We start from the raw sequence: 24,413 nt of genomic DNA, 5'->3' as shown, positions 1-24,413 counted from the left end.
TACAAGTAATTGTTTCCACTTGTAACTCACATGTGTTCCATACCTGATTCTCTTTGAAGTTATCTGGAGTTTTAAAAGGGTATCTTTAAAGGACAGTCAAACTTATATCTAATACTTTATTGTTTTTTCTTTTCTTTTTCATAGTTCCATATGTATTGAAGAGCTGTGCAGAATTTATAGAGACTCATGGCATTGTGGATGGAATTTATCGGCTTTCGGGAGTCACCTCAAACATACAACGGCTAAGGTAGGCTAAAAGAATAGCCCCCAAAAGAATTATCCTATGATTATTTCTCTGTCCATATCTCTGTCCACAGGTGTTAGGGGTATTAAAAATCTGAGAGGACTGAGAGGAGAGTGGCAGGGCAACTTGTTCTGATGTTTTCAGATGCCTGTTCTTAATCTAATCAGGAAGTTCTCTAGTCTGATGTAATTCTTTCCAACAAAAGCTCCTGAGGGCTTTTAATCTGTTTCTTTGTCTTGCACCAGATTTATCCTCCTTAGGTGGATTTGACTGAACTGAAATGATTTTAATTACAAGTTAGAGAAACATAATTTATTATTCATTCATTTACTTACCCAAAGCTCAGTTAGATCCTGTTATATAGTGTTCAGAATTTGGAAATGGATGTGTTTTTCTGTTGGCACACATTCAACATTTGGTATTTTATCTGGCCAAGAACTCACAAGTGTGCATGACTGTCCACTTGATGCTAGTATTTTTAAAATTATCGATAGATGAATGATTTTCTATTCAATGGATTTATCCTAAGCAATTCTAAAATTTATCCCAGAATTTTTTGGAAGAAATTGCTATCACATTGAATTTAGAAGACAATAGCTTTCACACAAAACATAGATATGTGTGTATATATTTTTTATGTATTATATATAAAATAAAGGGAGTATATATAGAGAATATATATAGTATACAGAGCATATACACTATATATATATAAAATGTATATTATGCTGTTCTATGATTAAAGCAATAAGTCTTGTATTTTGAATACTATTCTTTAATACGAAAAAGAACATACTTTATCGGGTGTTATTTTAAAATATTTATTGTATTTTTAGTTATAAATGTGGACCTTTAAAACAATAACGTCCTTGTTACAGATTAGTATATAAAATTTAATAGATTATGCAGGTAATTCATTTTTGGTCTTCTTCCTCCTATTTGGTTTTTCTCCTCTTCCCTCTCAAATCTCAATTTTAATAAAATTATATCAAAGAAATAAAACATCTTTTTTACTCGTGGAGAAGAGATGGCTGTTAAAAAAAATAACTGGCTTATTGCAGCCATAGATTTTAACAGATCAGTGTGCTTACATAATTTCACTAATTTACTAGTGCGACATTTTTTAGAGTTTCAACAGCAAATACTTTTTAATGATTTACTCTTAGCTCTGAAAAATACTACACAATACTTGATATCATGGAAGGACACTTGGGCGACTTGGGTGATAGCCAATTATTTTTTATTTGAGGACCGATCTTAGCCTGCACAAGAGAAATTTTTGGCTAAATAAATGAGTAAGCTCTAGATTGTTCACGTTTTGCCCTCTTAGAAGAACATATGCCCATGAATTTATGAGGCCATTGTGTGGTTTTCTTTTTAAGAAAAACTGCTGTCAGTTCCTTTCGAGTTCTGACAGCATCAGGGATTTCCTTACCACTTATTAAAGGGACAGAACCAGACTACAGGAAAATGGGTGAGCTGTTTTGAAATGCTAGCTCTGGGAGTCCCATCAACTTTGTCATTACTTGGTTAACCAAATGAATACTCTCAAGAAGCCAACTTCTTTTCTGTATTAAAGCTCGAATTCATCATTTTTTAAAAAGGACTTTTAACTTTTAAACTTGAGGCAGTATATTCATGTAACCTTGTTAGGAAATGTTTTAGAAATGAGACCTGAAATCTAATGATGTTCTCAAACACCCTGCTATAGATTGTTTAAGAAGTTATTTATAAGCTCAGGTGAGTCCTGTGGGAGTCTATAAGCAGCCTAGAAGGTTCCATTCAGCATCAAAGAGATCACTGATTAAAGTTCTCAAACCTTAGATTTGAGTCTCCAGATGAAACAAGTTTGTTGACATGAGTATATGGAGACGAGTGATAACAATCTGACTCACCCCGGTTTAGGTTTTTCTACCAAGAAGGAGAATTTCATTTAGAACAATATTTTGGAAAAACTGAAATCTCAACAGCTTTTTTTGGCAAATTGTTTTTATGTTTCCCCACTATTTCTGAGACTGTGGACAAAATGCCGTGAGAAATCCATTTATAAATGGGTATTATGTCTTTCTAAATTACAGCTACTTTGACAGGGAAGATCCAGACCTGAAGTGGAAGTCTTCTCACAGCTTCCTTGTGCCTGGAATAGAAGGTCTCTCCGAATCAAGGTCAAAAATATAGTCAAATCAGCAGTTTAGGGTCTTTTTACCCCTAAGCAGCCAAGCAGTGCTGACATGGAACACGTGTTTCTGGAATTGTTATGTCTCTGTCTGTGTTGTTCCAGGCAAGAGTTTGGCTCAGATCAATGTCCAGATCTGACAAGGGAAGTGTACCTCCAGGACATCCACTGCGTGGGCTCACTCTGCAAGCTCTACTTTAGGGAGCTGCCCAACCCCCTCCTGACTTATGAGCTCTATGAGAAATTCACAGTAAGTGTTTGGATTTCCATTATGGTTACTGAGTGGGATGCATGGATGGGCCAAGGAGTTTCAGCACTAAAATAACAATAATAATACTCACCAGATGGTTGACATTATCTTAGCGTGGTGATGGAAATAGAATGGTATAGTGAGGAAAGTAGGGTAGTGGGACCATTTGCTAAATTTTTCCTTTCTTAAATTTTCAGAATCATGTTTGTTTGTTTTAAGAGCTGGATTAAATTATCTCCAGGTTTATTTAACCCAATGTACCTCACTGCCGAGGGAGGAAGCTAAGAACCAGAGAAGAGCAATGACTGGTCCAAGGATGCACGGCAGGACAGGCACCTGAAACTCTAGATGCTATACCCACTGCTAGTTTGTTTGTATCAAGTTCTTCCCCCTCTGTTGGAAAGAGGTGGGTGGGCAGAGAAGGGAGAGAGAACAAACAGAAGCCAAGAGAGAGGTCAGAGTGCTGGGAAGGGAAAGGAATCAGGTGAAACAACCGGGAGAGAGTGCAGGATAGGCCCATGAGTTGGGTTGGTGGAGGATGCAAGAGCAGAACACCTAAATAACAGCTGTATAGTCACCAAATAGGACACTCGTAGGAAAAGTAGGAAGGAGACTAAATGTTTAAAAATTGTCTGTAGAGATAGTATTAAAGATAGGGCTTGAACATTTGCTGCAGGGGTAGAGGTACAGAGTAGGTGGAGAGACGGGTTTAACCAAGGTTGAGATACAGTCAACAAAAGAGGGGTGAGGGAGATGAGGATATATGCAAGAAAGTGATTGAAATAATTGACCATGGAATTCTGTCTGAATAGGAAAGGAAACGAAGGCGTAAGGCAGATGCGTAACAGTGAAAAAGTAAATCAGTGGATTATTCATCCCTGTGTGGTCAAATAGACTTGTCGGAGTGGAGTAGTCAGAGGGGATGTTTGAAATTACAATTATGGAGGAGTTGCATTTATTAGTAAGGACCTAGGGTCTAACCATGGAAAGAATCTCTCTCATGATTCCTGTAATAAACTTATTTGGAGCATATAAAAGGTTCTTCAATTTGGAATGATACAGGAATAAGTAAATTCATTTTTTTAAATTGGGCTTGAGCCACTAAAATATATTTAAGAGTTTTCAGTGATAGAAGGAAATACTTATAATGATAATTGGAAAAAAAGAGATAATTGTATATTAAGATATGATTAAAAAGATGTTCAAAAGGTTAGTAACCATTTATTTTTCAATGATGGGATTATAGCCTTCCCTACTTCTTTTTACGTTAACTTTCAAAATCTTATCCACTAAAAATATGTTAATTTTTTAATGAAAAAAAATTAGGCCAAAACACACAAAAAACTTGGGCATAAAAGTTGACCACTAGAAAAGCCAACATACTCCAGCTGGAAGTCCCAATGGTTAGGGCGCCCTAAGGGATCTAACGGGGCCTTAAGATCTAAGGCAGAAGGCAAATGAATCTCTACTCTGAGTGGCCAGGTCATAAATAATGTCAGGCTCTGGCCTTCGGACCACAGAAGAGTCTTTCCTGGGAACCAGAAGGAAAAGTCGTGGGCCTCATGAGAGGTTATAATCACCAGATTATAATCACCATCACCATATCTGAATATTTCCTCATTTTTAAAGTAATCCTACCTAATAAAAGATAATTTGGAAAATGGAGGAAAGTAGAAAGGCACCCTTGGTCTCTCCTCTTAAAGACCAAAGATAACTACAGTTAACTTCTGAATATTTTCTTCATTCTTTTATTCTTTGCATAGTGGTTTTGTTGTGTTTTGTTTTTCCAAATCAAAATAAAATTTTACTGCAAAAATTAAAGCAATACGGGAAAGTATAAAAGAGAAATTATAGATCACCTGAAATCCCACACCCCAGGCATGTCTAGTATTAACATTTTAGGAGACATTCATATAGATCTCTCTCTCCTCTCTCTGTCTCTCTTTCTCTCTCTCTCTCTCTCAAACTCTCCCTCCCCACTTTTTTGCTCCTCGATACTATGTATTGCTGTTTTGCAACATTCTTAATTCAGTAATGTGACCATCTTTCCATCTAACAAATATAAAGACATATTTTTACAAAGTATCCTCTCACATGTGCAATGATTTCTGAAACCAGTTTCCTACTGATGGGCATTTAGACTTTTTGTTTCTTAATACGGCTTTTATAAACATTATAATAAACATTTGTGTACATATGTCTTTATACTTTTGTCTGTTGATATCCTTAGGAAAAAAATCATAGAAGTAGATTGACTGAGTAAAAAGTTCTTATTTAAAATTTTGTTACGTATTGCCAAATTGTTCTCCAGAGAGACTTGCAAGCCCTGGGTATTTTCAGTTTGTTAAATGACTTGCCAATATGAGTGAACTATAAGATTTGTGCATAAGATTTTGTTTGTTTTGTACATAGTTTTAATTGTCTTACTATAATAGTATCATTCTTGAATACGATAGATTAGGATATCTTCGTGTTGAACTGAATGACGTATTTTAACTAAATACTTGGAGGTAGATAAGAATTCTTATCTGGAAACTTTAGAAATAAAGTTTCTTCTCACATCTTATTTAAAGGCTAAGAACAAAACCCTTTTATTTATCTCTCCTCATTTCTGTTCCCTGACATTGTTAATCAGTCCATTCTCCCACAGCATCAGAAAAATACCAAAGCAATATTATTGTCAATTTGTCATCAAATTTCAAAGAAGTCTTACATTGTATTTAAACATAGTTTATTGACACTAAGAAATAAAATAAAAATGTTTTGTTGTGACAACTGACTTCTACAAAGGTAGGACCTAGTGAAGTTAACTATGTTGAAGAATTTATCATACAGATTTCTTTGTTCACGGTAACGAATTATGATAATATAAGCAAGTTTTTGGGGACATGGACATAGCTCTGTTACACTGTCACACATTATTACAACAATTTATTTAAACCCACTTGCACAATGAAGGTAGAATAATATCAATGGAATAAGAACAGAATTTGAAAAATATTAATGGCATAATAATTATAATTGCTGCCAATTTTTGAGTGCTTACTATAGGATAAACTTTTTACAAATATTATTTAATTTAATCCTCAAAATAACTCTATGAAGTAGATTTATTGTTTCTTTTACAGACGAGTAAATTGAGGCTCAGAGAGACTCTTGCCTGAGGTCGTACCGCTAGTAAATGGAAGAAGAGATTTGACATTCTGCCTCATCACCGCCACACTATTTTAAAATAGAGTTAACAGCTCTTAAATAAACTCAGGTAGTAAGTAACTTAATATGAGATAAAGAAAGCATCCCAAGGTAATAAAGGAACAATTCAGCAAGAAAAAATGGATAACTGGGGTGAGACTGGCTCTTTCGCAGTTTTCTATTGGAAGTGTAAATTGGCTGGACATCCCAGAAAGTCACTGGAAATTACTGTCAAGAAGTCCCAACATGCTCGTATTTTTTAATGCAGTAACTATTTCTAGGACTCCATTCTAAGACAATAATCAGATGTGCAAAAAAATAATCGATTTACAAGTATTTCATTGCAATATTATTTATAATACCAAAATTTGGGGAGTACCTACATGTCTAATAATGAAGGACGGGTTAAATAAATGATAATAAATCTTATAATTTTCAATTATCTATAGCTGTGATAAGTCACATTCTGAAGAGCAATGACCGCGATATAAAGTTAAATGGGAAAAAGCAGTATATGCAGCTAAATAGGAAATGATGCCAGTTTCATATTTGGTGCTGGGAAGCCTGGGCAAATTGCTTCTTTTATGTTTCACCTGGGAGTAGGTTAATAGTGGTTATGTCTGAATGGTGGGATAGCAGGTGATTTTTTTTTCTTTCATGCTTAAATTTTCTGAATGTATTAGTAATGAAACTAATACATTCAGAATGTAATACTTCTGAATGTATTAGTTTCATGTGGCTGCTTAGCACAAGCATGGTGGCTTAAACGACAGAAATTTAGTCTCTCAGTTCCAGAAGTCTGAAATCAGTTTCACTGGGCTGAAATCAAGGTGTCAGCAGGGCTGAGCTCCTTTCAGAGGCTCTCAGGGAAAATCCGTTTCTTTCCTCTTCCAGCTTCTAGTGGCTGCCGGCATTCCTTGGCTTGTGGCCTCATCACTCCTATCTCTGCCTCTGTGGTCACATTGCCTTTTACTCTTCTATCTGTGTCAACTCTCCTTCTTTTAAGGATGTGTGACTGCATTTAGGTAAATTCAGCAATGCTGCTGTTCCCCACAACGGAGATACTGTCCTCAGAAGGAACTGCCCTGGAAGTGGGGACCAGATGTAGTCATTTGGCATTTTCAAATGCAAAGCAAAACGTGGACTCATTCGCTTACTCATTCCATTCGGCCAGTGTTATGTTGGGCACCTGCTATGTATACTACGTATGGCAGGCACAGTTCTGGGTGCTGGGGATTTCATGATGAGCAAGACAGATAAAATCCTTGCTCTCATGAAACATTTTAGTGGAGACAGATAGATGACAAATGAGTTTAAAGCATAACTCTATAAGGAGAACTGTTGGTAAGTACTATGAGGAAAATTAATGCAGGTACAGGGGAGAGAATGATGGGGATGGCTATTTTTGGTAGGGTAATGAAGGGTCTCTCTATGAGGTAATATTTGAACAGAGACAAGAATGAAGGAAGGGGTGTGACAAAGACAGTCTGGAAGGACACGCAGTGGTTGCCTCTGGAGACAGTCTGCAGTTGGAGAGAAGACTAACTTTCTTCTGTGTATTCCTTTGGACCCTTCGCATTTTTAAAATTATATGTATGGATTTTTTTTTTTATCTAATTGCTTGAAATACTTTTAAAATAATAATTTTTAAATGAGCAATACAAAATGAAAGACAAAGGCTGAGTTACAGCTGGGATGCAGTTGGAAGGGAGAGCCACAGTTTGTTTGTCTACCCTGCTGACAGGGCCGCCTGGGCTAAAAATAAGTTTGCAGTGACCAGACTGTTCCAGGAGCTTCTGAATAGGACTGGGGTGTGATGGAGAGAGGCTGTGAATAATGAAAGAAGTGCCAATCCCAAATGGGACCTGCAGGCATCAAGGGGTGAGCCCGTCCTGCCTCTCAGAAAACAAAGATGACTAACAGCTACCTAAAATATTAAAGGAACTTTCCATGTGGTCTGTTTAGTTCATCTATACCTTTATTTACCAGACACATTTTTAGAAAGGATGTAGGGGTGCGTGTGTGCAAACTTTGCCAAGCTCACCGTAGCTTTGCAGGGAGAGGAAGAGAGGAATCCCACCCCTCCCTCTTTGCAAGGATAGACTGTGGGAGGGTCCACCCTGCACTCCGCTGTCCCTCCTCTCCCTGGAGCTTCTCTCTCTTCTCTCCCTTTCTGAGGCTCTCCCTTTCTTGGCAGTCAGGGTCCTCTTTGTAAATCTGTTTTCTAAATGACCACCCTCAGAGGAGCAGAAGTGTCAGGATGTTTACGCCTGACCCCATTCTTTTCTTCACTCTCTACATCCTGCATTTCTCAAAAAGTGAGGATTGCTGCAGAGATCATGCTCATGCTGGCTCTATTCTCAGGCTTGCAAACCTGCCAGAAGATAGGGACACACCTGTGACTGACCCTCCCAGTCCTTAGGAGACAAAATCTCAAGTTTTCCCATGGAGAGAATTTTGATTGCCTTTACAAACTGAGAGAGAGAGAGAGAGAGAGAGAGAGAGAGAGAGAGAGAGAGAGAGAGTGTGCGTTCAATTAAATAAAAAAGACCAAAGAAACACCCCACAAAAACCAAAAAACTTAGTAGACAAAGCCCTGGCATGTAGGGAAATGGTGTTTAGTCAGTCATTCAGCAAATCTGGAGGGAGCGTCTACTGTGTGCCAGCACTGGGACTCATCACATCCCTGCACTTCCAGAGCTTACATATAGCAAGGGAGACAGGCAATAAACAGTAAACGTAATAAGTAAGTACGTTATATAGTTTATGTAATGGTGGTGAGTGCTGTGGAAAAAAGTGGAGATGAGCGAGGCAGGATGGGAGATCCGTGCTGGGGCAGCGCCTGAGAGTTCTCCTTAGAACAGAACACACGCAGCAAGTGGGGCCTAGCACAGGGCCTGGCCAACAGAAAGTGCCCAGGAAAGAATTTCCTCCCACTTTTCTGTACCTAAAAATTCTCATAACTGAGGGTTTGAACTTCACCCTTTATACACAAGCAAGCAGATAGCTGAACAGAGGTGAATGATATAAGAAAACCACCCTTTATACACAAGCAACCCTTTATAAACCACCCTTTATACACCCTTTATACACAAGCAACCCCTTATAAACCACCCTTTATACACCCTTCACCCTTTATACACAAGCAAGCAGATAGCTGAACAGAGGTGAATGATATAAGAAAACCACGCCACTGTTAGGATCTTATTTTGGTGTTGTAGGGGGGCATTATTTACCAAATTAAAGAATATACCTTATGATCATATTTTTCATAATATATAAATCTAAAGCAAGTTTCCAGCACCGGGTGGAAATACCAGACTGTGTAAGTCACACGCCTATGGATTCAGGATCGTAAGGATTGAAGCGAGCTCAGGAATTCCTTTTAAATTGTACCTTGATCTGGATGGAGTTATACAGGGTACATGATTATGAAAGAACTCATGGAGCTGTAGCTTAAGATTTGTACATTTTAGTATATGTAAATTACACCTCAGTTAAAAAAAAAAAGAAAAACGTGATTACTGTTGACTTTGAGTTTAGGTACTGCTCCCATGCTAACAGTTCTCAAGCACTCAGCCACTGTATGGAAAGGGGACCGTGAGCTGGGCACAGGCTGGACATTCTCAGGATTGCAGGGGTGCAGAGGAATCTGCACAGGGACACCTGCATTGTGCAGAAGCCCCAGAAAAGCCTGTGATCACACTGCCTTTACTGATGTCCCTGCCTCTCCCGAAGGGCCCTGGGCTGCGGGGTGGGGTCAAAATACCCACACAAGAAACAACTAGAGGGCAAATCCTGGCAAGGCCACTGGGTCTCAGGGATAAAGCCATTATCCCACAGAGAAGACACGTCTTCCCCACTTCCCAGCATCAATGACAAGCACCTGCTGAGTATCGAGGTCATGGAATAGTCTCAGGCTAGCTGGGGAGTGGCTGTTTGCACCCAGGAAGACAGCCAATATGGGGCCGCCCTGTAGTCTCTGTCTCATCCTGTCTCCCTCTGTCTCTGTCTCTTTATCTCTCCCAGAGGCTCTGTGACTCTTTCTGCCACAGGAGACACCCCCAAGTGTTCACACCTTCTTTACCAGATACCTAACGCCCATCTGAGTACACACAGAGACCTGAGCAATACACAGCCCCTGTGTGCATAGTATTAGGCATGTCACATCATGAACCCGCAGAGACTTTAGTTGTTTGTTTTTACTAGAAAAGCATGCCTCTTGGAAGGATGATCTCTAGGCATGGTTGTGAGGCCGAAGTACCAGAAGCCACATAAAACCAGCAGATTCGAGTGGGTGTCCGCCTTCTCGGACACTCATTGGGTGCTTCCCGTTCTTCTCCGCAGGAGGCAGTGTCGCATTGCCCAGAAGAAGGCCAGTTGGCTCGAATCCAAAATGTTATCCAGGAGCTTCCCCCATCCCATTATAGGTAAGAATCCTTGGTGAAAGAAAGTTGCAGCCTCTCAATGTGGCGTAATACTGTCACAGATGCAGGCTGACATCATGAGAAGGAACAAATTCAGTGGACAGTGGCTTTCCTTGGGCATTTCGAGGTGAACAGGTCACTTGTATCAGAGTGAGTTGGTGCTCCAAGGACCTCAGCTGTCTTCTGACAAGACCGTCCCCCTTACCCACCCCAGGCCAGTGTGCCGAGGGCCAAGAAAATTACTTCCAATTATCTTGATATCTTCCTGATATTCCTCCAGAATTCATGAGATAGAAATATTTAGACTCTCTTAAATCCAAACATAGAAATTATCTCCAGATGTCATGCTTCATTCACACAGGCACTAAAGTTTCTTACTATATATTTTTTTAAAATGAACCATTACAGGACCTTGGAATACCTGATTCGACACCTGGCGCACATCGCCTCCTTCAGCAGCAAGACCAACATGCACGCCAGGAACCTGGCCCTGGTGTGGGCACCAAACCTCCTCAGGTAACCACCCACCCTCACCTTCTCAACACCACAGTGGGCTCCAAGTGGCCCATCGATTAAAATGAAGACTGGAATCTTCAGAATCTTCAAGACAAACCTGTGGCCTTTAGTAGCACATATGAATTAAAGGTGATTTTAATAGCCTAAGTTTTTTCCTGCTAACCTGGAAACTTTAGGTTCCAAAGGCATTTACTGGCTACGACTGCGATGTGGCTAAAGTTATGGGTCTGTATGTTATAATTTCTTGAAAAGGCCTTTCTTGTTTCTGGGGCTTATTGGCATTTTTGCTTTTTTTGGTGGGCTCACAGCTGGTTATGACCTGAATCAACTGCTTCATATGACTTCATAAATGATGACTTGCCCCATGGAACTGTGGGGGTAGAAAGAGATCCTATGAAGATAAAAATCAATTCCTGTCTATTCATCAGTATCATGTTTATAGTCTTGCCATGTGTAACTCCTGGTAATTGTGTTAAATTTGTTCAGTGTGTTGGGCTTCTCAGCCTTTGGAGAGTCCCTTTAATTGGTCTCAAATAGTTAAAATATTCTACAGAGTAACAAACCTTATACATTGAGGAGACGGGCCTTATACAGAAGGCCCACTGGCCTCCGCTTACTGCTCCAGGTTGTGGGGCTGACTCACTCAACTGAATATGTTTCTTCCATGGTTTAGGTCCAAAGAAATTGAAGCCACTGGTTGCAATGGAGATGCAGCCTTCCTCGCTGTCCGGGTTCAGCAGGTGGTGATTGAGTTCATATTGAATCACGTGGATCAAATCTTTAACAATGGTGCACCTGGGCCTCTGGAGAATGATGGTAATGACTCACACACCCCCTCCAGCCCACACCCTCTCCAGCCCATCCTTCTTTCTCGCCTTGGTCATGGGGCCTAAGAATAAGTTAGGGTGGCCTTGGTTCTAACTCTGAATGTTGGCTGTGTGTGTGCTGATTACTGTGTGTGTGTCCGTGCATATGTATGTCTGTATGTGTGCAGCAAGAGTGTGGTGTGTGTGAGGGTGGGCATAGCATGTTTCCGATCAGTTACTTTCCTAGCCTGTCCCTTGAATGTGGTGTGGTGACCTGGTATAACATGCTGTTGGTATTAGTTTAAGAACTCTTTGAGTTAGTATCTGGAGGCACTGGCAACATTCCTCTCTTTAACTATTAGATTTCATCTTTAATTTCAGCATGATATATTTCCTAAGACCCTTGAAGTCTTAAGTGAATGAGTTAGGAAGCATGTGTTCGGATTCATATGTATATTCAGAATGCATTTTCTTCTCCAACATTTCTTGAATGCTTATTTTGTTCTGCCCTACACCAGGTACTACGCATACAAAAATGTGTGTGTGTGTGTGTGTGTGCGCGCGCGCAAGGACATGTGTATGCAGAGACTAGTTAGAATCGAAACCCACTGTAGCTGTATTGGTGAGAAAGATATAGCTATTTCAGGCTGGGTGTTATGGGATGCAAGATATTATACTTCAGTTCTCTAGCTCTTATAATGGCATAATGAACCCTAGGAGTGAATTGGGTAATGCTGCTTGAACTCATGTGAGCCTAATTTGTAAAAACCAGAAATCCAATTGGTCAAGAAGTGTGGTAACTACCATTTATGTGAGGGTGGTTTTCCAACATCAGTGTACGTCAGTACCACCCAGCAGGCTGGTTAAAACACAGATTACTGGGCCGCAACCCCAGAGTTTCCGATTGAGCGTGTCTGGAGTGCTGCCGAGAATTTGCAATTTCTAACTGGTTTCCAGGTGCTGCTGCTGCTGCTGCTGGTCAGGGTCCACATTTGGAGAACCAATAGTGTATGAGAATCATATCTGCAACTCATTTGTGTTAGCTGATCAAAGCATTCTTTTCCAGTTTAGCTGGTGTACTTGGAAAAACCAAATGTAATCATCAGAACAATCAGTTGCAATTGCCATCAAATTTTGATTCCCGGTATAATTGTTCTTACCCCACCCCCGTCCGCAATATGGTTTATGACTTTTTTTTTTAATTATTTTTTTATTGAGATAAAATTCACTTAACTATAAAATTCACCATTTTATCATTTTAAAGTATACAATTTGGTGGGTTTTACTGTATATATTCAGACAATTGTGCAACCATCCCCACTTTCTGATTTCAGAAAATTTTCATCACTCCGAAAAGAAACTCCACACCCGTTTAGCAATCATTTCACATTTTCCTTTCCCCCCAGGCCCTGGCAACCACTAATCTACTTTCTGTTTCTATGGATTTATCTCTTCTGGACATTTCATATAAGTGGAATCGTACGATACATGGTCTTTTGTGACTGACTTCTTTCACTTACATGTTCTCGAGTTTCATCCATATCGTCACATGTATCAGCATTTCATTGCTTTTTATGGCTGAATAATATTCTGTTATATGAATATGCCACATTTTATTTATCCATTCATTAGCTGATGGACATTTGGGTTTTCTATTTTTGGTTATTATGAGTAATGCTGCTGTGAATATTCATGTATAAATTTTTGTGTAAACATGTGTTTTCAATTCTCTCGGTTATATACCTAGGAGTGGATGACATCTCTTTTATCTTTATTTTAACTCCCCCATTATAGATGTATTATTTATTGTAAGCTATATAAATTCTTTTTGAAAGTAAATGAGAAGTAATATGCATTCATTCGTTCATTCTTTTGAGTCAACCAATAATTTATTGGGAACTTACTCTATGCCAAGAAATTACACTGTTGCAAGCACTGCACATACGTCATCACATTGACTTATCACAACAAGCTCATAAAATTGCTATCAACCTTATTTTGTATGTGAAGAACCAGAGAACCAGAAAAGTTTAGTAGCTGCCCAAAGTCACACAGCTGGCAACTGGTGGGCCTGAACATTGGACCTAAGATCTTTCAGCCCATGCTCTTTCCTTAATTCTCTGCTGCCTCTGTGAAGCAAAAATAGGAAAATAGATAAACATTCACGGTTTATTTATTATTAATGACTTTTGGGAAACATTCTTCTAGACAAGTCTCATCCATGACTGTTAGTGTCAAGGTTGTCCTTAATTCTAACCTGGAAATGCCTGCTCTCTTCATGACAGATGCCTTAATCATCTTTCCTCCTGTATATTGAACTCCAGTTTACTCTTAAGCCTTTAACTCTTGCTTGCCTCCAATGCTTATTATTCAATGAATTTCATTTAAATATGCCTGTTATGAATTCGCACTGAGTTTGGTAAAGTACCACACTTAATGTTTACACAAAATGGAGTAAGTCTTACTCTCTGGAATTTTAGATTTGGAATGAGGGTTCTTTTTCAAACTAGAAAGATTATAGAAGTCATAGACTCCAATTTCTTTAATTGATGAGTGAGAGCAATGAGGCCAGAGAGATTGTGCTATACCCAAGATTCATTGAAACGTAAGTATGTATTGAGCACTTCCTGTGTGCCAGGCACTGTTCTAGACACTAAGGATGGTGCCATTACACAAACAGCATAGATGCTGTCCTGCATATAGCTGTGGTCTGGCTGGGGAGACAGGCAATACATGAGTTTACAAATAAATGTATTATCACTTCAAAGACCATAAATGCTATGAAGAAAAGGCAGCAGGGTAATGGGATGGTCAGTGACTTGGAGTGTTATTTGGGTACAGAGTGGCCATGGTCACTGAAGAAGTGATCTTTGAACTGAGATCTGAATGACTAAAGGAACTAGTCATGTGAGGATCTGGGGGAGGAGTGTTCTAAACACGGAGAACAGGCAGTGTAGAAGCTCTGAGGTGGAAGGGGACTCATAGGGTTGCCAGTGTGGCTAAAGCCAGTGTGGTCTCCAAAGTGGGGCACCCCACCCCAGGGGCACCAGGGACCAAAGTAGCAAAGCATGGGCTTTAAAAGAAACTATTACAATTTCTCATTTCACTTATTGTTATCGTATACTTTGTAGTGTTTGTGATTTTGTATGTTTTCTATTATACATAAGACTAATATACATAGTTTACAAATATACACTTATATATAAAGGGAATACCCATTCAAAAATTTCACTGTATATCTTTATAGACCACTGGGTCAGTGGGCAAATAGAAGAGGGGAAGCAGATGGAAGGTCCTTGTAAATCATGCTAAGAGTTCGGTTTGTTCTCAATGAAAGCACTGGAGGATTTTGAACAGGGAGTGCAGGATCTGAGCATTCTGGCTCAGGTTCGAAGGAAGACTGAAAGGCAACAAGCCTGGAAGCAGGGAGACCAGTTAGATAGCTCTGGCAGAAATCAAGTGAGAAGTCGTGGTGGCCTGGATTAGTATGTTAGCAGTGGAAAGGAGGAAAGCGACTGGATTCAGGATACGTTTTGGAGGCAGAGTTACAGAACTTGATTATAGGCCGGATGTGGGAGGAGGGATTGCATCGAAGAAAGGAATGGGTGAAAAATAACTACTCCAGGTTTTGGTTTATGCAGCTAGGTGATCCATGGTGCCATTTACCAACTTGGAGAAGATGGGAGGAGGTACTGGTTTGGAGGTGAGGAGCAGAAATCACAAGCTCTGTTATGAACTATAGAGTTAGAGATACCTATTAAACAAACACCTAAGCAGAAACAGTGAGTCGACCTTAGGATCCTGGAGCCTAGAACTAGGGGGAGAGGTGGGTGATGAACTGAGGCCTCCTGACTCCTGCAGTGTGTGGTCTTCCATTGTTCCAGTTACTCCCAGAGTGATTTCATTTTTTTAAGTAAATAAATAACTAAGTAACAAAATAATAAATAATCTAAAATCTATGAACAAATATTGAGAGTAAATTTAAATATTTTAACCTTCTTTGTATTAAATAGGAAAAACTGAGCTGAAGTCAGAAGCTTTACAGAAAGTTTTTAGGATCACAGATTTACTTCATTGCAGTCCCGCTGCATGACTGTCATGCTACCCTCCCTGGCCACACTCCAGTGTCGCAGCCTGTCTCCATTTTCTACAAAGCCCTTTTCCAGTGGTTTTATTTCCCTCTATTCAGAAAGGGTCATGCTCTTCAAAGAGAAATAGCACTCTCAAGGTGCTTTCTGAAAATGAGGTGACTCTCGTAATGATTTCTTAGTTTCAGCTGGGCAAAGTTATCTTTGAGTTTCTTCGCAACTTCCAAAGTTAGAGAAAACTGGCGAGGTTGCCAAAAGACGAAATAGTGACAAACTTAGACCTTTTTTTACTTAGATCAGGGTTTCTCAACCTTGGCACTAGGTTTAGTGCTGGTTCATTCTTGTTGTGGGGCACCGTCCTGTGCATTGTAGGATGTTTAGCAGCGTCCTTGGCCTCTACCCACTAGTGCCAGTAGCACTCCCATGTACACTTGTGACAACCAAAAGTGTCTCCAGACATTGCCAAATATCTGTGGCTGGAGGGAGGGGGTGCAAAATTTCCTCAAGTCGAGAAACTTGACTTGTAGGAAAGAGATAACCCTCGACACCAGTGATCTGTCATCATCACTTCTATTTCTAAAAAAAAACTTTGGAAAGAAAGGATTAGCTTGCATATACTAGAAGATGTCTGGATAGTGAGTAAATAGCCTCTTATCTTTTGGAGTATACTATAGGCTGTAAAATGTCTTTTTACTGAAGAGATGTAAGCCTGGGTGATTTAGGGAAAGTACAGGCTTCAACCTTAAATTGCCTTGGAGTCTCTGTTCTCCAGTTGTGGAGAGACGGGTCAACCTCCTGCCTTACCCTAGCTGAGCGAGGCTACTTCTGTGGCTGGACATAACATTCCCACCTGGCCAAAGCACTAAGCAGTCTCCAGGGCTAAAGACCACTGTGGTTACTCTGACCCACAGTAAGTGCTCAATACATCTTTATCGAATGAATGAATGAATGAATGAATGAATGAATGAATGAATGAACGAACGAACGAACAGGTCACTCTTTGATAAATACGGCAAGTGCAGCTTACCTCCTGAAGCCCCTTGTGCTCTCTGGCTAGTCTGGCCAGGAAGGTTGTCAGTTTCCTGTGTGCAGACTTCGCCCCACATCCCACCACCCCCAAGAAGAGTCCTTGTCAGGAGGTCAAGAAGGGAGGAGCTGCAGATGGGGAATCTGGCTAGACCAGTGCACAGGTTTCCTCCTAGGAGTCTATGAGCTCTTCTCGTCTCTCTGCAGAAAACCGGCCTATCATGAAGAGCCTGACCTTGCCAGTCCTCTCCCTGCCCATGAAGTTGGTGAGCCTGGAAGAAGCTCAGGCCCGGAGCCTGGCTACTAACCATCCTGCTCGAAAGGAGCGGAGGGAGAACAGTCTGCCTGAGATTGTCCCTCCCATGGGCACCCTCTTCCACACCGTCCTTGAGTTACCGGACAACAAGTAATGGCATTCTTTGAAATTCTGGGAGTTGCTTGGATGGAGGGGGACAGAGGAGGAAGTAACATAGTCTCAGGGCCAAGATGGCAGCATGGGTTGGGAATGTGGTCTGGGTTAGGGTGTAAGGGAACATTCCAGAAGAGAAAAGATCTCTCCCCACAACTCTTCTCTCACCAGGGGTTGATGCCTTCACTCACTGCCCCAAAGTTACCAAGACCCTGGTCTCCCACCAGATGTCCCTAGTACTGTGATGGGGGTGGAGCTGCTAAGTGTCAAGAGTCACGACTGAAATCCTTTGCTCCCTGGTTTGGACAAAATAGGCTTGACATTTTCAAAAGGAAGTTCACTAAAAGCAAAGGCTTGACTCTGTCTGCCCCCACCTCCCCAATCCTTCATCTCCACGGAACATTATGAAAGGCTTAGAGATGAATGGAGGACAAGTTGCAAATGATGTCACTCCAGACTGGGAGCTCTGGGCATGCAGCACTTGGAGATGCCATCTGTGGCTTCCCTTCCTCCTCTCATACCTGTCAGAGCCCTTCCTCCTCTCCAAATAAACACCACATGTCATTTTTATTCATAGGATATTTTCTTTCCTCATTTCTTCTTGTCACTTCCTCTGTTGCAATCCTGCTCTCCACACATCCCTCTGTCCATCGCCCTCATACCCTCTATAAAAAGGAGGCAGCAGGAGTCCTAAATTCTAGGTACACAGTAGGTGGAGGGGCTGGAAGGCAACCTTTTCATTGGAGAGTGATCCTTGCTATTTGGTCAGTGCAAAGAAATATGAAAACAGACACCTCAGACCTCTTGCCAGTGCTCTCTCCAAGACATTTCCCTTTGGGGAGGGAGAAGGAGCACTGCCACATTGCACAACTGTAGGGAAGGGGGACGCCTAGCGCACTGCTCATATGGGAATGGCACACCCACAGCTCTCCTGGAGAGAAACCCTCCATTTCCTGGAGTGCATGGCTGGTGCTCTCTGGAGACAGAGCCCCTCTGCTGCTCCCACCAAGTCCCTGAAGAGTAAGACTCTCGCCCAGGGATCAGGAAGAAGAGGACCTCAGAAGGACCATCGAGTGCATTTTCTCTGTGCCTTTAACCACACCTGGGCTGCACCATGCCTCAGTTTATGTCATCCTGTCAAATCCGCCCCCTGGCCAAGCGCTTGAGAAAACCAGGCCAGATCCAAAGAAACCACCTAGCACTGCAGATCTGTCTCTGATTGATGGTAAAAACTTGCTGGACTGGAGATCTGGGTGCTCTATGAGAGCCCTTCAGAGAAAAGGTTCTTTGTGGAACCTGCGAGTTTCAGGGTTTCATCCTGGAACTTGATGAAGTCTGAGATCTGGGCCAAGCCAGAGCAGGGCACGGCCTCTGTGGTGACCCCTGGTGGTGGCACCAGGCTCCCCAGATCTAGTCCAACACTGTCCTTTCCCTGCTTCCTACCGAAGCAGCCTGGTGCCAGGCATCGGGCAAATGAGACACACTAACTACCCTGGGAATTTCTCTGCAGTGACCATTGACAACGCCCAGCAGCCTTCAACTCTCCCAGGCCAGAATCTTTTCCAGGTTGCTTTCTCGTACACCTCCTTTGCAATCCATGAAAGTCTTCACTAGCTCTCCCTCACCTGTGGCTGTGACTGCTGTTGGGCCCACAGTGCAGGGAAATGACAGGACTGAGGTCTATGTTCTTTAGTGTTTACTCCTGTAAAAAATAGGTACATTTGAAAACTCAGGACTAAAGTGCTTACCAGAATTCCTACCAGAATTCCCAGAACTGTGTGGTTGCTGGCGACCACTGATTCCTGCTTCTGTTTGCTCTGCCCTTGCCTTGAATGGCACTCCTTTGTGCCTTCTCCTGGGGAACGTGGTCCTTCGTTCTGACTCATGAAAGCCTAGCTTGATCATCTAGGGCAGGGGTCCCCAACCCCCGGGCCATACTGGTCTGTGGCCTGTTAGGAAATGGACCGAACAGCAGGAGGTGAGTGGCGATCAAGTGAGCAAAGCTTCATCTGTATTTGCAGCCACTCCCCAGCGTTAGCATCACTGCCTCAGCTCCACCTCAGCTCATCAGGCATTAAACTCTCAGGAGCACTGGTCCCTAGTGCTAAAAAGTTTGGGGACTGCTGACAGGGTGAGAGTCAGGCTCAAGTTGGATTTTAGAGAGGAATTTCTTGAAATGTTAGAGCCATTCATAACTAAAACATGATTGGGATATTCCTTCTCAACTTAAAAGCCCTACTGAAGTGAGTAGTTATCCAACTAACCCCTATGGCTTGGCTCTTTTAGAAGAAAGCTCTCCAGTAAATCAAAGAAGTGGAAATCAATATTTAATCTGGGACGTTCTGGATCAGACTCCAAATCAAAACTTAGTAGAAATGGCAGTGTGTTTGTGAGAGGACAGAGGCTTTCAGGTAAGAATCAATAACAGTTATGTTTATGAGATTCCCCCACTCCCTACCCCAATTCTGCTTCTTAAGTCTTGGCCCGATCATATTAAACTCACTAGTCCTGAAAGAAAAATATAAATTAACTAGGGGGGTCTTTCTGTTCTTTTTTATATAGATATAATTTTAGATTTATAAAAATAGTGCACAGAGAACCTATATATTCTTCACACAGCTTCCCTAAATTTTAACAAATTCTATAACCATAATACAATAATCAAAGCTAGAAAAGTAATATCAATATAATACTATTAAATAAATTACCGATTTTGTTCAAAACCTGCACTTTAACCAAGCAATTAAGTTAACATCACCAGCCATAAGATATTAACGTCATCTACCTTCTGATATGACATCCTGAGACAGGCACAACGTTCATAACCTTAATCCAATCATGAGAAAACACCAGACAAACCCAAGCTGAGGTATATTCTGTAAAATAATGGCCAGTACTCTGCCAGTGTCAAGATCAGAAAGATTGACAAAGTGTCCTAGATTGGAGGAGATTAAGGAATCATGACAACTAAATGCAGTATGGGTTCCTGGACTGGAAAAGGGACATTTGTGGGACAATTGGCCAAATATGCCCTTTTGACCTCATAGCAAACTTGACCTAGAAGGAACTACATTCCAGTTAATTGAGCTCCCCGAAAAGACATGCCGCACTTTTCCAAACACCTGCTTAGGTGACTTACAGAGATGCATGGAGTCCACCAAACACATAGTAGTTGCCCCAGAAAGGTTTGTTTGGTATCTGCTTGGTGGATGAGATCACTGGAGGAGCCACCAGTCTGCAGACCTCCAGGAGCAGAGCTGCACGTGGGAGAGAGGTGACTTCAGTTCCCCTGGGCCCTCTCACCTGGTATACCAAATTCCTGGCTGCTGAGAGAGCTGCAGCCAAGAATCTCACTCTCCAGTCTGCAACACAGGAGGGGTTGCCTGGGGCCTCATGGGTTCTACCCCATGGATGAATCTTTGAATCCTTTTTGGACAATAAAGTTGGGTTCAGGAGTCCTCATTTGCTAACAGCTAGTACTTGACAAAGTTGTAATTTATCTTTATTTTGTAAAATGTTAATAAAACTTTGATCTACAGATGCCCTGTTTTTATAAGATCAAGCCCATTAAGAAAGTAGGAACATCTAGCAGCAGTTGGGGAATGTTTGGTTTCCTGAAGGGGAAAATTATAAATACTTGAAAATCTTTCCTAAACAAAGTTATTTTGTCTACTGACAGCCTGACCTATTGTTTTGAATGCTTCCTCTTACTATATATTCAACAGGGCTCTTTTTTCTTTTGTCTTTAGTGGAAAAAGCTACTATCCGACCCGCTAAAAGCATGGACTCGCTGTGCTCAGTGCCTGTGGAAGGTGAGATTTTACAGTTGTGTTTGGACCTGGGGATTATAGCTGCAAGACTGGAGTCTCTACACCAGACTTGCCTTCATAAGCCACCGGGTCTGCTCGTCTCCAGTCACGATCATGCACTATCCCCGAGTCCCCAATCCCTTCCTGACCCTTCCTGAACTCAAGGGGTTCACATAGCCCTTGCATTAACCTTCCCTACTCCACTGTAGGGCAAGGCCTAAAGGGCTGTCCTTTTTCTCCAGCCTTCCTCTAACCACAGAGGGAGACAACAGCTGCTTTACATTCACACCTGAACCAGGTAAAAGGGCAACACCTGAAAACCAAGGCAGAAGCGCCTTCTCCCTTGGGCATGTAGAGGAGCCAAGCACTGGTTTATAACTCAGAGTTTTGTGCCTAAATACTAATGTGTCTGGAATTTGCGTGTTTCCATAGGCATTAGCTTCATCGTACTTGTCAAGTCATGATTTTGAGTTGGTAGATTCATTCATGCATTCATTCATTCATTCATCAGTAAACATTGATGGGCACCAGCCTGGCATGTAGACATGTTGGAGTAGATGTGCATACAGTTGCATGCAAGGTAACATCTGTCATTGGAGTGGCACCTCACCATGTTGGTTCTTACAGCTATAGCCTTTGGGTCTGACTTGCCTGTAACTCTGTTTCTGCTTGGGAGCCCACAGCATTGCTACAAGTTAGAAGACACGTGGCTTCCCTAGCAGCAGACTACCCCCATATTTACCCCACGACTGTCTAACCCCTTTAATATAAAACATTTTGCTCTTTGGTAAATGAAGCAACCTGAAATAATACAAAAAATCTTTAGAACAACTTCTAAAAATAAATCCGAACTTGTACAATACTCAGTGAACTCTTCTTAAGCTGACTCGATACTTTGCAGTTTCTCCCCTTTATATTCACCCATTTGCTTTAGTTTTGAAACCTCTTGAGGCAGTTCTTGCCCCATTTTACAGAATTTAATATTTCAGAATCTAGGTCAGCACTTCCATGGATATTGGGCACTCACCTCTGGGGTCTCAGTTTCCTCACGTGTTGAAGGAGTGGTCGTGAGAGTTTTAAACCTAACGTTACATTAGATGTCCAGCAGAGCACTTAGTTCCTGGTGAGGAATTATTTTCCAGTCATCTCCCAGCTTATTTATTTCCCATACAAACTTTTCTCCTCTTTGCCCTCACTTCTAAGCCAGTCAGGAACTTGCTCCTCACAACTGGGCTTTCGACCATTGAGTTAATTTACATTTCTAGTTTCTCAGCCTCTGAATCAGCAGGAGGAAGCCTGGGAAAAGGGAGAAAGTGTAGCCACAGCAGCGTTTGTTTCCTTGCCTGGAACTCAAAACCCCACTGGAGTCCATCTGTCAGAGAAGGTTTAAAACAATAAGTTTTAAAGTTTCAAAGTAAAACAAAATTCTGTTATTTTGCCCTTTTTGTCTTCTTCATCTTGAGCAAACATCATTCCGCCATCTCCCATTTGTCTTTTTTATTTTTTTGTGATCTACATTTAATGCTTGGTGGATGACTGCTCTGTTTAGAAATCTTAGCAGCGGCCTTCTTTTGGAAACTGCTCTACCTGGAAAGTTTAAAACAGATACACATGACACAACAGCAAAGGTCCTACCAGCCCATCATATCAAAATTCTCTGCACATGAGAAGATGCTTCCCTTCTTGTCAACCAAATATTATGTACCTGTCTTCATTAGGGCGGCTGTGCCCTTATTAGAAGGCAATGTCTTTCCAGTATTCAAGTGTTGTGTGCCTTCCCTTACTGGAAGGCTGCGTAGTCGTGTGTGTGCCCGGGCTGCTGACCATGTGTTCGTTTGCTCTTTTTACTAGGGAAAGAAGCCAAAGGAAATTTCAGTCGAACAGTCACCACTGGTGGATTTTTCATTCCAGCAGCAAAAATGCATGTGACCAACACTGGCAGCTCATGTGACCTCAGCAAGCAGGAGGGAGAATGGGGCATGGAGGGGATGCCGGCGGGGGCCGAGGGGGGCTTCGACATGAGCAGTGACCGAAGCCAACTCCAGGGCACTCAGGCTCGGCCCCCACCTGAGCAGCTGAAGGTGTTCCGGCCCATCGAGGATCCTGAGAGCGAGCAGACAGCCCCGAAGATGCTGGGTATGTTCTACACCTCGAACGACAGCCCCAGCAAGTCCGTCTTCACCAGCAGCCTCTTCCAGATGGAGCCCTCACCACGTCACCAGCGCAAGGCCCTGAACATCTCCGAGCCCTTTGCCGTGTCTGTGCCGCTCCGCGTGTCAGCTGTCATCAGCACTAACAGCACCCCGTGCAGAACACCCCCAAAGGAGCTGCAGTCTCTTTCCAGCCTAGAAGAGTTCTCTTTCCAGGGCTCAGAGAGTGGAGGTTGGCCTGAAGAGGAGAAGCCACTGGGAGCTGAGACTTCTACGGGTAAAGCAGGGGAGAGAGGCTCTCTTGCCATTGCAAGAGATTAAAAACCAGACTTCGACTTGCTTTAACGGAGTTTGTAAGACGATGTAGTGAAGTGGTTAAGATTGTGGGCTCTGAGGCAGGCCACCTATTAAGAAACTGTCAATCACAATCATAATACATCTTTGTAGCTTGGTGTAAATAATAGATTTCTGTGACCTTAGGCAACAACCTTGACTTCTCGGGGCTTGAATTTACTTATGTGTAAAGTGAAAGATTGGATTAAGCAGGGTTTCTCAACCTCAGCACTGTTGACATTTGGGGCTGAGTAATTCTTTGTCGTAGGGGACTTTCCTATACGTTGCAAGATATTGAGCAGCATCCCTGGCTTCTACTCACTAGATGCCAGTAACCACTTCACTTACCCAGTTGTGACAACCAAAAATGTCTCCAGACATCGCCAAATGTACCCCGGGGAGGGAATGAGCGAAATGGTTTCCAGTTAAGAACCACTGGACTAGATGATCTTCAAGGTCCCTCCCAACTCCGATAGTCTTTTACTCTGAGATCTGAGGACAGGACATTGCTGGGAGGAAAGGGTAAAGAATATGAGGCAGCAGTGAGCTGTGAGAATTCCCTCCATCCTTGTGAAGCAGGACTAGTCCAGGACAGTGACTGTGCTGAGAATGGCCTTTCTTCAAATGAAGTCCTCTTCAACTGATTACTCTCATCCTCATTGCAGCTTCTGTACCTAAGAAGGCGGTTCTTGAGGATGCCACGCCAGGATCGGAAGCAATGAAGACAGTGGAATGCAGCAAAGGCCTTTCCCTGGAGCCAGGAGCCCAACTGGAAGAGAAAAATACCTCAGAAATCAACGTGAGTTCCCAACATTCAAGTGAATTGGAGAAGAGACTGGATCCAGAGAAGGTGGCGGAGGAGGGTCGAGAGGCTGGCCAGGTGGAGTCCAGTGCTCTGCAGGAGAGCCCCAGGGCCAGAGCTGAAGCAGTGTTTCTCCATGAGATGGTAAGGGCGACCCACCAACCCGTCCAGCCAGTAGAGTCCTC

At 42.1% G+C, this 24,413-nt stretch overlaps 1 protein-coding gene across 1 annotated transcript in view; it reads left to right on the top strand.

Moving 5' to 3' along the window:
• ARHGAP31 (Rho GTPase activating protein 31) overlaps positions 1 to 24,413 on the top strand; it is a 90,354-nt gene that overhangs the window by 55,660 nt on the left and 10,281 nt on the right. Inside the window, exons 2-11 of the mRNA XM_011375827.2 lie at positions 145 to 247; positions 2,526 to 2,670; positions 10,210 to 10,292; positions 10,698 to 10,805; positions 11,479 to 11,621; positions 16,933 to 17,131; positions 19,421 to 19,545; positions 20,884 to 20,946; positions 22,795 to 23,370; positions 24,092 to 24,372. Of these exons, the coding sequence (XP_011374129.1) occupies positions 145 to 247; positions 2,526 to 2,670; positions 10,210 to 10,292; positions 10,698 to 10,805; positions 11,479 to 11,621; positions 16,933 to 17,131; positions 19,421 to 19,545; positions 20,884 to 20,946; positions 22,795 to 23,370; positions 24,092 to 24,372 (1,826 nt within the window). The remainder of the gene's footprint in view (positions 1 to 144; positions 248 to 2,525; positions 2,671 to 10,209; positions 10,293 to 10,697; positions 10,806 to 11,478; positions 11,622 to 16,932; positions 17,132 to 19,420; positions 19,546 to 20,883; positions 20,947 to 22,794; positions 23,371 to 24,091; positions 24,373 to 24,413) is intronic.

This window comes from Pteropus vampyrus, unplaced genomic scaffold (assembly GCF_000151845.1).
Source record: "Pteropus vampyrus isolate Shadow unplaced genomic scaffold, Pvam_2.0 Scaffold1, whole genome shotgun sequence".
Taxonomy (NCBI): domain Eukaryota; kingdom Metazoa; phylum Chordata; class Mammalia; order Chiroptera; family Pteropodidae; genus Pteropus; species Pteropus vampyrus.
This window is presented reverse-complemented; position numbering and strand designations above follow the sequence as displayed.